The 17860-nt window shown below is 41.8% G+C and overlaps 1 protein-coding gene across 2 annotated transcripts in view; it reads left to right on the top strand.

Moving 5' to 3' along the window:
- SEMA6B (semaphorin 6B) overlaps positions 1-17860 on the top strand; it is a 323709-nt gene that overhangs the window by 205004 nt on the left and 100845 nt on the right. For both annotated transcript variants that reach the window (XM_075352511.1, XM_075352510.1), the window contains exon 9: positions 1459-1547. In XM_075352511.1, the coding sequence (XP_075208626.1) occupies positions 1459-1547 (89 nt within the window). The remainder of the gene's footprint in view (positions 1-1458; positions 1548-17860) is intronic.

Raw genomic sequence — 17860 nt, forward strand, 5'->3', positions numbered from 1 at the left:
ATTAAAATTGGGGGGACCGCATGCCGTTTTTTTTAATTATTTAATTATTTATTTCACTGCACAGTATACACACACCCACCGGCTGCTGTGTTTGGGTGCAGTGAGACACCTGTCACTCAGCATGGGGGCGTGTCTCACTGCAACCAATCATAGGCGCCGAAAAGCAGGAAAGCAGGGAATACGAGATTGTTTAATGAGCGGCCGGCTTTTTCAAAAGAGGAAAAGCTGCCGGAGTTTAGTGAACAGCTGTGCAGCGCCGCGGCAGTGATCGGGGAACGGTAAGTAAGAGAGAGGGGGGAGACTGACCGACAGACTGTGAGAGGGGGACAGACAAGACAGAGAGAGACCGACAGAGCGAGACCGACCGACGGGAGATAGAATGAAAAAAAAAATGACCGACATCGCTAGTAAAAAGCACAAAACGTGTGTTTTGGACATCGGAGTGCCACACAATGTTTTACGTAAAATCTTTCATGTATTAATCTCAAAAAGTAACATACACCAGCTCTATCTCACTATTGGGTATGTGCCCTTAACATTTCCGCCATGAAAATTCATTTTGGTGTCATTTTGGAAGGTTTTCTGGTGAGTCCGTAAAAATGGCGTAAAACTCGGACAACATTGTTCACAGCTGTGACTTTTGAGTGATAAATGCTTCAAGGGGTCTTCCCCATGCTGTTGCCATGTCATTTGAGCACTCTTCTGAGACTTGTGACATTTTTAGGGTTTCTACATGCTGCCGGGGGTCATTTCAGAAATATACTCGGGTCTCCCATAGGATAACATTGGGCTCGGTGCTCGGGCCGAGTACACGAGTATCTTGGGATGCTCGGCCTGAGCCTCGAGCACCCGAGCTTTTTGGTACTCGCTCATCACTACTGTTGATGTCTTTATAGTGGGCAAACTTACAAAATCAACAAGGGATCAAATAATTATTTCCTTCACTGTATATAACCTGTTGTATTATTTCATGCAAAGATTGGTGTATAACATTTTGGAACCTCTCTTTTTTTCATTTTTGGAATTTTTTCTCTTTTTGTACCAAGAACATAAGGGTGTTTTCATATAATGTTTGGTATGCCAGTTCAGTAAAAAAAAAATCTCCTGGCACATACACTGAATGGCGCATGCGCTGAATTGGAATGGGCAATGTACTGCGTTTCAGGGAATTAAATGCCTGTCAAATTACTGCAGTTTTGCTCTCAATGTATCAAATTACTGCAGTCTTGTTCTCATCTGTTCTACGAAGATTAGTGCAAAATAGGATTTTGGACATAATAATGAGTAACGGCTTAATTTATAAAACAGGGTTGTGGCTTCAATTAGTTAATTCCTTTTCCAAAAGCAACATAAATCTTGTGCTGAATTTGGTGTTGCTTAGTAAAGCAAATTCCACACTCGGGACTGATAAAATAGAATAACGACATTTTTCCTTTCTTTGGCTTTTTTCTTGCCTAGATCCATATTTTGTCAATGCTGTGGAATGGAAGGATCATGTGTATTTCTTCTTCAGAGAGATAGCAATGGAGTTCAACTACTTTGAGAAGGTATGGATATATATATATATATATGTACGTATATATCTGTAGGTAAGCATTTGTTTTCAAACACATTGCTTTAGGAAAGAATAATTTGCTTTGATAAAGCAGCTATCTCATAAAGAAACAAGAAGGAAATTTTATTGTGGTGTAAAAAAAACCCCGACGAGTACAAATCAATTATTCAGGTTCTCAATTCCTAGAGATTGCCCGGGAGTTCTGTCAACAAACACAGTCTGTAATGACAGCCCTTTTCAGACCAGCTGGCTATCCTTGACTTGATGACAGGTCCTTTTAATATGCAGACGAACATAAGGTAAAAGTTCCAGGACTATCTTTAGATAGTTAGATAGGTTGCAATAAGACATAGGTCCATTATCTTCAACCTTTCTACACCAGCTAAACATTTTCTAGATTTATATCCCGTTATGCCATTTGTTGTGAGAAAACCATCCTGCCCTTTCTTAACAGCTGTTATAGTATCTGCCATTACAACCTCTTGAGGTAGGGCATTCCACAGTCTGACTGCTCTTGTGGTAGGGCATTCCACAGTCTGACTGCTCTAACTGTAAAGAACCCTTTCCTGTTTAGATGCAGTAATCGCCTTTCCTCTACACGTAATGAATGCACCCTGGTCCTTTGTAAAGTTCTTGGAAGCTATAAATTATGTGCCAGTCCTTATTACTGACCACACGTCTCTGTACATTTAAATGAGATTTCCTCTAAAGGCGTCATTTTTCTAAGCTAAACAAGCACGACATTTCTAACCTATTGTCATATGAGAGACCTTCCATCCCTAGTAATAATCTGGTTACCCGCCTTTGAACTTAGTTTAACTTCCAAATATCCTTTTTAAAAGTGGGATCCAAAATTGCATCCATACTCAATACATTGCCTTTCAAGTGATTTATAGAGAGGTAACAATACATTGGGAAAAAAGGAATTTCTGTTTTTATACTTCCTAAAATCTTGTTTGCTTTAGCAGCTGCTGCTTAACATTGAGTGCTGCTGCTCAGCTTATTTGTAACCAGAATCCACAAGTCCTTCTCCTGTTCTGTAGTCCAAAGTATATTTCTATTTAATGTATACACAGTTATATGATTACTCCGTCCTAGGTGCATTACTCTACATTTATCAACGTTAAACTTAATTTGCCAAATGTTTGCCCATTCTGACATCTTATCCAGATTGTTTTGTAATATTATACAGTCATGCTTAGTTTTTGTTATACTTTTTGGCCATAATAGTAATCATTGCTGCATCCCACTGCTAACTATAGCCCATTTAGAAAATATACCATTTATTACTACTCTTTGTTTCTTATCTTTTAGCTAATTCCTTACCCAGTTGCATATAGTTTCCCCTAGTCCTTGCTTCTGGAGCTTTAGTATAAGGCTATTATATGGTACAGTATCAAATGCCTTTGCAAAGTCCAAATAAATCACATAAGCTGCATTACCAATATCCAGGTTTGCACTTACCCCCTCATAGAACCCCAACATGTTGGATAGACACGACTTATCTTTCATGAATCCATGCTGTTTGTCTATTATTATATTATTCTCTCTTATGTATTTTTACATGTCATGCCTTTAAATGCTCTCAAAAACTTTGCACACCACTGATGTCAGACTTACCGGACTATAGTTGCTTGGACCATATCCCCCTTACCTTTCTTAAATATCGGTACTGTAACACCCGAGGGTCGAGGGGGATTTCACCCGACACGTCCCCGGGCCGGGAGTGCAGATACTCTGCATCATCACGAGCTGGCCTGGCCCAGTTTCGTGACCCCGAGACATACAGGAGGGGAGGAAAGGTGGTGGATGGGAGGGAGGATGAGGGTGGTAGTGATGGTTAGGAAAGTCTATTTTTGATCGTGACGTCACCTGTGGTACGCAGCCAGGGATGGGCCGCCGCTGCGGGTGCTGCTCTCTGGGGCTGATGGTAAGGGTCGCAGCCAGGATGGTATCGCTCCCCACAGGCGGAGCGTGATTACCCCAGGGATGATGATGGAGGACGGACGGGGGTGGTGGTAGTCCCAGTAAAGGAGAGGCAGAGACAGAGGCTGCGGTTCCAGGTATTTTAATCACAAGTAGTTCAGGCGCTGCCCCAAAGTACCGGTCTCCACCACTATGGACTCCAGTCGATCCCGGATCCTTGAAAGGTCAAGTCCTGTGTGTGTGTCAGCCTGTGAGCCCTTCCTCCTTTGATGCACTAAGTATCGGATCCCCGTGGCATGAAGCACTAGGGGATCCCGGTGTCAGTAAAGTGTCCCATTCTGTATGCTGATAGCGCGGTTCCGATGTGAGGCCGGTCCTCAACTCATCCTATATGGTATTTGGCTGCAGACTCGTTTGGACCGGTCCGGTGACTTTTCTACCTGTTGCCCGCGACCCTTGCACAGTTGGTAGACAACGTGAAGTATGCCTCAGGGCTGTGGAGTCGGAGTCGTAGAGTCGGAGCTCATTTGGGTGGAGTCGGTATAAAATGCACTGACTCTGACTCCTAAAATATATAATAAATTGGGGACAGTAGTGGAATGCAGAATGTGCTGAATATTTTTTCATAGGAATTTGGGAAAGTTATGAAATGTCCTATAAATGGCTGTTCTATTCCTGATCTAAGGCTACATTCACACAGTGTTTTTGCTGCGTTTTTTGAGGATACGTTTGTCAGCTGCAAAAGCAGATCAGCTTTTTAAAAAAACACATCACCTGAAAGGTTTTTGAGCTCATAAATAATGCTTTCAATAGCAAAAGCAGATTAGAAAATCGTCACAAACTGACATGCTTATTCTTTGTGAGGATCTGTTTTTGAGCACAAAAACAGATCCTCACAAAACGATGTGTCTGAATGTCATATTTTGAAACCCATTGCCTTTGCTGGGATGCCCAGAGTCACTGCATTCACTGAATTATTTTGCCATCAATGTTCGATATGTTTGTGACAAGAAAGAAATTGTTAGCAAGACACTGGCAGTAAAAAATAGTAAAGCTCATCACACCAGCCAGTTTCTCCAGGCCTTAGTGGAAAAAGTTCTGCAAGATTACAAACTCTTAAAAGAACAGGTCCTTGCTATTGTAGCGGACAATGCTTCAAACATGATAAGTACAATTAAAAAAATAATAACTGATGAATGAGAGTAATGAACAACATCTAGAAGAAAATTTAGGATTCAGTATGTTTGAGATGGAATGATGCTGTTCATGTAACTGAGGAACAAACAGATATTACAACAGAAGAACAGCAAAATTATACTTTAGGATTAGATGATCTTGTTGAAGCTGCTTAAAAACACTTTTATATTCATCACATGCGCTGTGTTGTGCACACACAGCGGTTTGGCGGATGCGGCACACTCCAGTACAGTGTATACAGTATAGCGGCAGCGCGACAAACGCCGGTCACATGCTGTCATGTGACCCGGAAGTTGCGGCGCTCCCACTGTACTGTATCGTACTGTACTGGCGTGCGCCGCATCCGCCAAACCGGCGAGAAGCCAGATGTGTGAAACTGGGCGGACATGCTGGAAATCTGATTGGAAAAGTGAGGAAATTGGTTATTACCGCCAGAACCCCTAAAATTGATTCCTTCTTGAAGAGACGTGCTGGAAAAGGGGCAATTGTTGATCAAGCCACTCGGTGAGGCAGCACTTATTTAATGACTGAGCAATTGCTTGAACTAAAATAATTTCTTATAGATACGGTGAACCCTCAAGTAACTTTAAATGAAGGTCAATGGACACAGGTGGCTGAATTGAAGGAATTGCTTAATCACCCATTTACCGTGACTAAAAAATTAAAAGCTGAGAATTTAACTCCTGGCATTTTCATAAGGGGGTGGAAGAACTTGCTATTTTGCCTGTCCCAAAGAGGAGGTTTAATCGCAGATGGCATTTCTGCTTTAATGAAACAGAGAGAGACACAGCTATTGGAAAATAAAATTCTTCTGGCAGCTGTTTATGTGGACCCAAGTCATCGTATACTGCTTGATAATCAACAGCTTACTAAAGGAAAAGAAGCTTTGAGTGAGGTAGCAGTTAGGATGAGCGGCTACAGGACTGCCGGGCGGAAGAGGACTTGGAGCCTGACAGTGCTACTGCTGCCATATCTTCATCCTCCTCAGATGAGGAGCTTAACATTGACAAGTATTTGGATGACATGGAGCAGGCAAAGCATTGCCGCAAGGAAAAAGATTTCACTCCGTCTCCTATAGCAAGCAGATTGACCAGATTTCAGAAAATGTTTTCACTTGCTCTCAAAGAAATAGAAAAATTCAACCATTCATCAAAACTGACTGTGCATGACGCAATTCCTTTATACCTGGAAATTGTTAGAGATGTTGCCCATGTGGTTACGGCTTTGCCTCCAACCCAAGTTAGTGTGGAGAGTTTGTTCTCTAGCCTTAAAATTATTAGGTCAGATTTGAGGTCATCTGCGGAGGATCTGATGGAGGCAATTCTATTTCTAACAACAAATTCATAGACTGCACAAATGTTATTTAGTATGTTTTTGTTGAAAACTGTTTTTTGACACTTACATAGTGTATTACATAGTGTTATATATAACACTATGTAATACACTATGTAAGTGGCAAAAAACAGTTTTCAACAAAAACATACTAAATAATAACATTTAGTATATTGCTTATATTTAAGTGAAAAACTTATTGTAGTGCAATGTGAACATCAGACATTTAATATTTTTTACGATACAATAATCAAGATATTTAGATAGAACATAAAGTATATTTATTGGAATACAACTTTAGAACACAAAAAACTGTAATAAATTGTAAATATGTAATACAATATGTCAATATGTAATATATATTCATTCACAAGATATATATGTAATCTACTGTATATTACATTGTGTATTACATATTTACAACTTATTACAGTTTTTTGTGTTCTAAAGTTGTAGTACAATAAATATATTTTATGTTATATCTAAATATCTTGATTATTGTATCATAAAAATTATTAAATGTCTGATGTTCACATTGTACTACAATACATTTTTCACTTAACTATAAGCAATATATGTGGGAGTCGGAGTCGGTGCAAGGGAAATTGAGGAGTCGGAGTCAAAGGTTTGGCTTACCGACTCCACAGCCCTGGTATGCCTGCCCTAGGGTTCTGTACCCTGACAGTCCGGTCCTGTGAAAGCAGCCGCCTGCTTCTCCCCAGTGACTACAGAGCTGCTTGTGACACGTCCAATGTGCTCTGTGTCTGAAGCTGTTCTCTCCTTTGTTGTAGTTGTGTTGTATCTTCTGAGCTGTTGCCCCCAGCCGCTGCCACCGGCTGGTTCACTAGGTCTCACTAGGTCAACCTGCTCTTCCCACAGTGTGCTCCTGACTCCCCCTGGTGGTTGCTTCTTCCAGACCATGAGTCCCCGATTCCAGTGGATCGAGGAGCCCCTGGAACGGTGGCTTCCTATAAACCCACCGCTTTAGTGATGCCCTACTGTGATCTGACCCTGGCCCGGTCCCCATTGGGGAGGGCAACCCAGTGTTACTGTATGTTTGTGTGAGTGGAAACCGGTACTGACCTTTCTTGGACTCAGGATAAGTACTACACCCTAATGGAGGTGCAGTACCCTGTGGCGCCTGAAGCCTCAGGGGCGCCACAGTACCATGTCAGCAATCCTCCAATCCTGAGGCACTAACCCTGTTACAAGAAAGTCTGAGAAGATAAAATACAGTGGTCTGTCGATTACGGAGCTCAATTCCCTCAATATCTGTGGTTGAAAACCATCCTGCCTGGGAGATTTGTAATGCTAAATTTGGTCAGGAGCAGGAGTTGTACTTCTTTTTGTCTTAACCCATGAAGGACCAGGAGATTTTTAATTTTTGCACTTTTTCCTCCCCTTATTCCAAAACCCATAAGTTTTTTATTTTTCGTCAATATAGCAGTGTGAGGGATTGTTTTTTGTGCCCTGAGCTGCTGTTTGTATTGATATTGTTTTGGGGGTAGATACGATGTTCGATCGCCTGTTATTAAATTTTTTTTGGACAAGAAACTGCAATTCTGGCTTTTGGATATTTTTTTCCATTACGTTGTATACCAATTTGATTAATTTATTTTAAATTTTGAAAGAATTGGACTTTTACGAATGCAGCGGTACCAAATATGTGTTTTTTTTTTCTTATTTCGTTCTTTCTTCATTTTTAATGTGGTAAAAGGGAGGTGATTTGAACTTTTATATATTTTATTCATATTTTTTAAAACATTTTTTTTCTTTTTTGTCATCAATTTAAAACTCCCTTTAGGGGCCTTGAATCTGCAATAGTCTGATCACTTGTTCTATGTACAGCAATGCTATGTATAGTATATTGAAGAAATCATTCTCCTGTGAACGCTGGCCACAGGTCAGTTTTCACAGGAGTATCATGATGACAGAACTAGGGGTTTTCAGCAGACCCCTTGCTGCTATGATACAACATCGATGTTAAGCAATAGTGTAGCAATTATTCTACAGTTAGGTTCAGAAATATTTGGGTAGTGACTGGATTTTTGTTATCTGGGCTCTGCAGGACATTATTTTTTATTTAAACTGAAACACCTCAGATGCAATTTAATTATTGACTTTCAGATTTAATTAAAGTGGTTAAACAAAAATATCCTGAGAGAAGTTTAGAAATTACCAACATTTTTCTACAAAGCATCCTCATTTCAGGGGCTCAAAAGTAACTGGACAAAGTAATTAATCTGGCTGCTTCTGTCTTCATTCACATCATCAATAAACTCTAGTGACTCAGTGCCATTAGAAACCATGCATGCCCAGCCATCACACTGCCTCCACCATGTTTTACAGATTATTTGGTGTGCTTTGGCTCATGAGCTGTTCCAAGCCTTGTCCATACTTTCTTCTTGCATCCAATTTTGATTATTTTAGATTTATTTGTTCAAAAAATGTTTTTCCAGAACTGGCACAATCCAGCTGGAACTGTGAATCCTAGGCTGAAGTTTTGTAGAATAAACAATGATGTTGACAGGAAAAAGGCCCTTTTTATACTCTTCAGTTCTTATTTCAGGGTATTGTGTCCTGTAGGATTGGTGGGAGATGGCTTTTCTTTCATTGGTCGCTAGTTAAATCCGACTGCATAACTTTCCTCTGATTATGTAGTTAAAAGGGCTGAGGCAATTTAACAGACAATAGGGCTCCAATCAGTCTGGTCTTGATTTACCAAATAAAGAAACAATACGTCTGGCCTAATTAAGAAAATTCACCCCACACAAAAGTGGCTAGACACTCAGTCATAATAATTCTTGCCTATATGCCTGTAATCCAAACCTATTCCTACACTGAATGCAGCAAACAGCAGTATTAAGAGTGAATAGGATACATGTAGCCCTGGCAAGGTATTTTGGTTTTAGGTTGCAGTAGCAAGGGCTGTAAGGCTCTAATCTCTGCTTACATGCCTCCAATCCAAACCTATCCTTCCTCCAACAGCTTGCTATAAAGTGAATGCAGATAACAACAGTTTGACTCTAAAAAAAAACTGTAGTTAGTTCTGGAAAGGACTTTTGGTTTTAGGTTGCAGCAGCAGTATAACTATAGAACTGTTTTGCAGTAAACCCTGCATATATGCCTGCTCTAATCCCTAACTATCCCTCCTCCAGCAGCTATCCCTACAGTAAATGTAGCCAACAGCTGTATTAATAAGGAATAGAATAAATGTAGCCCTGACAAATAATTTTTGGTCTTAAATTGCAGCAGCATGGACTGTAAGGCTCAAATCCCTGCTTGTATGCTTCCAATCCAAACTTATGTCTTCTCCAGCAACTAGCCCTACAGTTAATGCAGGTAACAGCTGTTTGACTGCAAGAAAAAACTAATCAACCCTGAGAGGGATTTTTGGTTTTAGGTTGCAGCAGTATAACTATAGAAGGACTGTTTTGCAATAAGCCCTGCCAAAATGTCTACTCTAATCCCTATCTCTCCTCCAGCAGCTACAGTGAATGCTGCAAACAGCGGTATTAATAGGGGATGGAATATATGTAGCCCTGACAAAGATTTTTGGTTTTAGGATGAAGCAGCAAGAACTGTAAGGCTCTTAATTCCTGCCTATATGCCTCCTCCTGAATTAAGCAAAGAGAGGTATTAATAGGCAATAGAATAGATGTAGTTCTGAAAAGGACTTTTGGTTTTAGGGTGCAGATAGAAAGGACTGTAAGGCAATAATCCCTGTCGATATGCCTTTCATCCAAACCTATTCCTCCTCCCACAGCTAGCCTTACAGTGAATGCAGCTAAAAGGTGTATTAATAAAGAATAGAAAAAAATGCAAACAGCGGAATTAATAGGGAATGGAATACATGTAGCCCTGACAATAAACTTTTGGTTTTAGGTTGTGTTAGCAAGAACTAGAAGGCTATAATCCCTGCCTATATCCCTGTAGTCCTAATCTATCCCTCCTCCAGCAGCTTTCCTCCCTACACTGAATACAATAAATAGTGATATTTATAGGGAATAGAATAGATGCAGCCCTGACAAAGAATTTTTGGTTTTAGGTTGTAGCAGCAAGGACTGTAAGGATCTAATGCCTGTGTATATGTCTGTAATTCAAACCTATCCCACCTGCAGCAGCTATCCATTCCTTACACTGTTTCCAGGGTATAAAGGGGCTAATCATCGCTTCACCTGGTCTTATATAGACCTGATTACGTGTTGCAGGAGGCCAATCACAGTAATATTAGTAGCCAACATGACTATGGCATTACTGTGATTGGCAGGCAATCCCTGCATGTTTAGTGACTGAAAAACAGCCATGAAACGAGGACTTGAGCATGGTGTATGAGCACCAGGGATACTTGTTCAGGTATCCCTAATGATGGATCAATGAGGGATAACTCATGCAGCCCATTTAAGAGCTTCTGAGATAATTGTCCAATTACCTTTGGTCTCTTGAAAAGAGGCAGCTACATATTAAAGAGCTGTAATTATTAAACCCTTACTCCAATTAGGATGTGAATTACCCTCACAAGCAGAGAGTCTGCACTTTAACCACTTCAGGACTGCTGTAAATATACGTTTGCGCTTGCTAAGCTCTTTGCAGCACCAACGTATTTTTACGGTCAGTGGTCAGGAGGGGATCGCGACCCCTTGCATGCTGCCATCGACGGGTTTCCAGTGCAGAACGGTAGTTCTGACTGGAGACATCAAAAGGACCTGATTAGATCAGGTCCTGATGATGTTAACCCTTTGCGATAGTCTATGTGCCTCGATCAATAGCGATCGCGGCAGACAGAAGTTAGAGAGGAGCAGTGAGTGCTTCTCTTACCTCTCCTGGCTCTCATGTGACACGATCACGGGGGAGCCGAAAAATTATACCCCAAAAAAAAAATTATACCCCAAAATACATTTATTTATATAAAAACAAAAACAAACAAAGTACACATATTTGATATCACCACGTTCGGCCCGATCTATAAAGCTGTCACACTATTTAACCATTTCAGTGAACAGTTTTAAAAAAAAAGCGTAAAAAATGCTTTTTAATCATACTGCAGAAGAAAAAAGTGGAATAAAATGCAAACAGTTGAACATAAACCAAAATGGTATTACTGAAAACTATATCTTGTCCAGCACAGCTCCATCAGCAGAAAAATAAAAAAGTTATAGCTGTGAGAATACAGCAATACCCCAAAAAGTTATTTTTTCTAAAGATTTGTTTTTATTGTGTAAAATTGGCAAAACATTAAAAAAATGATATAAATGTGGTATCACTGTAACCGTACTGACTCAAAGAATGAACCTGTGTTGGTACTTTTACCAAAAAGTGAACGGCATTTAAAAAATCATAAAAAAAAAAATCGCAAAAACACAATTTCTGAATTGCTGTTTCGTGTTAATTTCACCTACCAAAAATGAGAATAAAAACGATCCAAAAATGTTGTATGCCGAAAAATAGTACCAATAGAAATGTCAATTCGTCCCGCCAAAAACAAGACCTCACATGGATGGCTCATCAAACGTAACATGACGTCCACTATCTATTCCAGATAATTGTGTGCTCTAAAATTCAAATGGGCCTCATTTCCTTCAGAGCTCTGCCATGCACACAAACAGTTGATTTCCACAACATATGAGGTATCAGGAGAAATTGCACAATAAATTTTATGCTTCATTTTTTCCTGATACCATTGTTTTTTTTAAATCAGATCTTTTTTTATTAAACACTGGTACAAGGGTACAAAACAGAGAAATGATCATTGCATAACATAAATGTACATTATCATAGTTGGTTGAACGTCATCATATTATGCAGAGCTATACAATTACTGCTCATACACATTTATGATAGTATTTTGATTTTCCATAAACTAACCAATTGAACTACTTAACTTCTTTAAAATAACAAAAAGTCATTAAGAATAAAAGTTGTTTTTCCTACTATGTTTGTCCCGCTCAACACTCATTCTCCGACCATGTCACTCCACAACATTTTCCGCTCAATCACATCTAACCCTCCCTCTTTTTTCAGTACACTAAAATTATTTCTGTTGCTCTTCTCAATGCCCCCCCAGAGGCTCCGATACCATATGAAATTTCCAAGCTCCCAGTACTTCAGTGGTGCCCCCTATTGCAAACATAACAACAAATTATCCAGTATGCTATCCTGTATTAGCGCATTGGAGGGAAGACCAGGAACATCCATCCAGGGCCGCCAGATCTTATAGAATTTGCCCAGTGCCCTCCTCTTCAGATATACTCCTCTCTCCAGTTGAAGTAAATTCTTCAATCTATTTTTTAGCTCTACTATAGTCGGAGGCGAGGAATCAAGCCAGTGATACGCGAGTCACTTTCTCGCCTGGTATAGGATGCGAGATATACCCAGGGCTACCGGGGAATCCGGATCCACTCCATCCTCCCACAGGTTCACCAAACAAAGACTGGGTGAGGGATGAATCTTGATATTATACACCTGTTCTATGAGTCCCAAGGTTTGCTTTCAAAATTCGCCTATGTGTCCACATTCCCACATTACATGCATCAAGTGAGCCCCCTCTTGTCCACATCTAACACATTGCACATTTAGCCTAAGTCCAATCTTGAACAGAAACCTAGGGGTTCTGTATACCTTATGAATAAGAAACAGCTGAGAAAGCCTCTGGCTCTCTGAGACTGCCATTTTGGGAATCTGTTCCAATATATCTGACCACTGATCATCTGTTATGGGGCCTAGGTCTGTCTCCCACTTAGTCTTAACCGCTAACTGAAATCTATTCAAATTGGAGGACAACCGTTTTTTATATAGATCAGATATGAGGCCTCTAGAGGATTCAGATATGGCTAAGGCATACAGCGTGGAGTTGTGTGTCACCTTCATGGAGCCCAATCTCCCCTGCTTCTCTAGTGCGTGTCGCAACTGCAGATATTGATAGAAAAAGGAATGTGGAAGACAAAACACCGTTCGTAATTGTTCGAAGCTTTTAAGAACATTGCCCTGCATAACTTGGGACACCAAGCAAATCCCTCTATCTTCCCATCCTCTAAAGCCAACCAACTTCTGTACTTCTTGCAGATCCGGATTCCGCCATAGTGGCCAATACCCCATAGGCTCATCAACATTTAAGAGAGATTTTCCCCTATCCCACACCTTAAAAATCATAGCTAGCATTGGATGCCTCACTGTTATTCCCATGCCGCCGCCTCACCTCCACCTCCATCGGGTACTTCCAGTCTGAACCTTCCTTTATCAACTCACCACTTACATCGTATGCCCCCTCCCTTCCCCATCCTCTGAAGTGTTGCAGTTGGGAAGCGATATAATATAAATACGGATTCGGAACCGCCAACCCCCCTTCCTCCTTTCCTCTCTGCAGCACCTCTAGACGGATCCTAGAATGTTTTTTTTCCTCATATGAGCTCGCGAAACATGGTGTCTATCTTGATAAAGAATTCCCTATTTATCCATACTGGGGAGTTATGTATCAGATACAACAACTGTGGCATCAATACCATTTTAATTAAGTTTATTCTACCATTGTTTGATAGGGGGAGTCGGCACCAGGTATTTATCTTCAGTCTAAATTGCGCCAGTAAGGGATCCAGGTTTAAGGTCCGGTATTCATTTGGATTCGGGCTAACTAGTACCACCAAATATTTAAATTTTCGAACTACAGGGACTGGTATCTGGAGATCAGAAAAATCTGCCGGAAGAGGATCTATCGCTATCAAGGCTTACTTTGACCAATTAATCTTTAAACCAGATCTCTGTCCAAATTCCCGGATGATCTCTATCGCTGGAATAATTGAGGAGCGCACCCTGTCCATGTATAAAATCAAATCTTCGGCATATAAAGACACCTTCCGTTCCACAGTCCCGCATCGAAATCCCTCAACCTCCCTTGACGTCCATATGATAGCCGCAAATGGTTCTATTGCAGTTGAAAATAGCAGGGGGGAGAGCAGGCACCCTTGTCTTGTACCCCTTTTCAGAGGAAATGTACTGGAGACCCACCCATTCACCCTAACCCTTGCCACTGGGGAGTCATATAGCAGCTTCACCCAATTTATAAATCTTCCTCCAAATCCCATTCTTTCAAGAACTGCCCACAAAAATCTCCATTCTAGGCTGTCAAACGCCTTAGCGGCATCGAGTGACAATACTGCTCTCTCCCCTGGTCTCTCAGAGCTAAGTTGCAATCCCAAATACAGTCTTCTAAGATTCAACGCTGTAGCTCTGCTCGGAATAAAACCAGTTTGGTCTTCATTCACGACAGATGAGATAACTCGGGACATCCTGTTAGCGAACACCTTCGCCAGTAATTTAACATCTGTTGATAGGAGGGAAATCGGGCGGTATGATTCTGGTGGTTCAGGGTTTTTCCCAGGTTTTAAAATTAAAACTATTAGAGCTTCTTTCATTGAAGATGGCAAAGTTTTTTGCCTTTCCGCCTCCTCAAACACAGTAAGCAGTTTAGGCAATAGCAAGGGGCCATAAGTTTTGAAAAACTCTCTTGGCAAACCATCTACACCCGGGGCCTTTTCATTTTGTGTTTGGCTAAGTGCTGTCTCCAATTCCTCCAGCAGAACGTCTTCATCCAACAGGTCTCGTTCTCCATCAGTTAATCTTTGAAGGGGGAGTGCATCTAAGTATTGCGTAATCTCATCTGCCGTGAAGTGACAATCTGAGGTATACAGCCGAGAATAATATGAGCGCATTTCTGCAACTATACCCTCACTATCTTCTACTACATCTCCAGTGTCTGTAACCAGCCTAGTAATATAGGAGGAGCTATCCTGGGACCTAATAATTGTGGCCAGTAGGTGTCCCACTCCCTCCCCCTCTACAAAAAATTTCTGCTTGAGGAAAATACGTTTATTCGCTGCCGTAGACATAAGATGTTCCCTCAATGACACTTGTGTCCTCTCTAGGTGTTGTTTATTTGCTTCTATCGAGTTCAATATCACCGCAGCTTCTGCCACGGTCAGTTCCCCAGTTAAGTATTGAGTATGTTGTCTATTTTGGGTTTTTCGGGTGCTAATTTCTCTGATATACAGGCCTCTTACGAAGGCCTTCTTGGAATCCCACACTATTTGAGGTGACATTGAACCATCATTCAAGTTAAAAAGTTCCAAAATGTCAGTATGCAAAGATCCCCCTATGAGCTGGACCCAAAAGGGGTTAAGTCTCCACATGGGTCTAGGTGAAGTAAGAGGGTCCCCTCTCAGGAGTGTAACGTGTAATGGTGAGTGATCAGATACACTTCTGGGTAGATATGTCACTGATTGTATGTATGGGGTCATGAGTGAGTTGCCGACGGCCAGATCTATCTGATACATAGTGTGATGTGTGTTAGAATAGCAGGAGAATTGTCCAGCTGTAGGGTGTTTCATGCGCCATAGATCTACCATTCCTATCTCATTCAGCATTCTAGCAAAGGAGGTCGGAGAAGCATTCTGTAGGGTATTGCCCGTTTGTAGCTTATCCAGGAAGGGGTGTAGATAAGTGTTGAAATCCCCCACTATAAGGATTGGCGCTGTAGGAAAAGAGTCAAGAGCAGTGAGTATCTTTTTCATTGGCTCCACTGAGTAGGGAGGGGGGTTATATACTGCCACTAATATGATTTGTATATTATATATTGTACAAAGTATACATACAAAGCGTCCTCCTGGATCAATCACTGATTTAGTGCAGGCGAATAGGATGGATTTCTGCACCAACACACTCACACCTCTTGCATGAGTTGAATATGTGGAGTGATATTCGTGCGCAATCTACCTTCATCGCAGTAGGTGAACATTATCTTTCACTATATTATGGGTCTCAGACAGGCAGAGAACAGCCGGACATAAATGCTGTAACTGGGTAAAAACAGCACATCGCTTATTTGCATCTCCCATTCCCCTGACATTCCATGCCACAAAATTTATCAGTGACACCATACTTGTAGATTAGAAAGGAGACTAAAGAGCCACTGCCGTCCACTGAGGCAGAGAGGTGGTTCTTGCAATTGTGTACCGTTACTGAATAGAGCGACATAGCTATAGTACATAGTACAATACATGAAAGAAAATTAACAATGGGACAAGAAATATGAAAATAAGAAAGGGAAGAAAAAGCAACACCACACAACCGTATGCAGTAGAGCATCCCTCCAACACAAGAGTAACATATACATCCCTCTCAAATGGAGAGGACTGGGGCTAACCAACCGCCCGGGATCAATATAGGCAGAGGAAGGCATACCATACATTCCGTCAAAAAGCACCAGTTTGAGAATGGTTGCTTCCCACCGAGGATCCAAAATAACTATAATATAATATCAACTCCAGCATATTATCCCGCACAAAAATGACATGATGAGATAAGGCGATCATTCAAGTGGTTCCTCTCTCTATGGACCTCTCATTAGTATCCTACCAGGACACAGCAGCCCCTACTGTGTCAAAAAAATGAGTCTCTCCATTTGCAGCAACACACAGCTTGGCGGGGTACATCATTGAATATGGCACTTGTAGATTCCGTAGACGCTTCTTAAAATCAATAAATTGTGCTCTTTTGCGCTGCACCTCCATAGAGAAATCCGTGAAGATCGAGATTTTATTCCCATTAATTGTAAGATCTTTAATGTCCCTGGTTTTACGTAGGATAGAGTCTCGGTCTTTAAAGTGTAGAGGTTTCAGCAAAATGGGTCGCGGGGGAGCTCCCGGCGGCAGTGGACGAGTGGGCACTCTGTGCGCCCTTTCAATAGTGAAAAAGGGGGAAAGCACCTCCTTTCCAATATTGTCCATCAGCCATTTTTCAAAAAACATCAGGGGGTCATTACCTTCCACCTTCTCCGGTACCCCCACTAGCCGTAAATTGCTCCTTCGGGAACAGTTTTCCAGGTCATCCACTTTATTTAATAATGCTGCAATGTTCTGTGTGGCTTTTCCCAGCTCCCGTGTCATTGGTGGCAGTTTATCTTCTGCAGTACTCATGCGGGTCTCCAATTCCCCCACTCTGGCTGTCACCCCCTGCAGCTCTCGTTTAATGTAGGCTATATCTGAGGTGACCGTCCCCATCTGTGTGTGCAGGGTAACCAATGTGTTATTACACAGCTTTACTGCCGCCAGGACATCTCCCAGTGTAGGTTCAGGAAGATCAGGACTTGGCTGCTCCATGTCTCCACCTCCCCCGCTTCCCTCCACGTATGGAGCTGCATGCAGGTGCTGTGCTGCTGAATCAGCATGTATCAAGTTACTCGCTGCCTCCGTGCTCTCCTGGCTTCCTTCCAGCAAGGCAGCCCGAATGCATCTGTCATCGGTGGTATCTCCGGAGGTAAGCACTGTCTCTGGGGCACTCCTTGCAAAGCGCTCCAGCTTGCTAGCTGCCTCTGCTGCCCTGCTGCGGGCAGGGGTCTCTGGCGCCGGTGCCATCTTGGGGGCTGCAGGGTCACGGCCTTGAAGAGCTTTATCTCCCTTTTTGGGGGGGGGCATGGTGGCAGCAGGTCCCAAATGTTCTCCTGGGGGTCCTGGGAGTCAGTACTATCCACCAAAGCCGATATAGCTGTGGGCACAGCTAGATTACACGATATATGCAGGATCCACCATGGGAGCTCTCACACAACTTATCTGCCTTACATGTGTCCTAGGCCACGCCGCCCCTGATACCATTGTTAAAAAAAGCTACCTGGTTGATGTAACAATTTTTGTGGTAAAAATGTTTTGTTTTTTTTACTTTTCACAGCTCAACGTTATGAAATTCTGTGAAGCCCCCAGGCATTACAGGTGCTCACCAAGCATCTAGATATATTCCTTGAGGGGTCTAGTTTCCAAAATGGGGTCACTTGTGGGGGAGCTCCACTGTTTAGGCACATCAGGG

This window comes from Anomaloglossus baeobatrachus, chromosome 1, assembly GCF_048569485.1.
Source record: "Anomaloglossus baeobatrachus isolate aAnoBae1 chromosome 1, aAnoBae1.hap1, whole genome shotgun sequence".
Lineage (NCBI taxonomy): Eukaryota > Metazoa > Chordata > Amphibia > Anura > Aromobatidae > Anomaloglossus > Anomaloglossus baeobatrachus.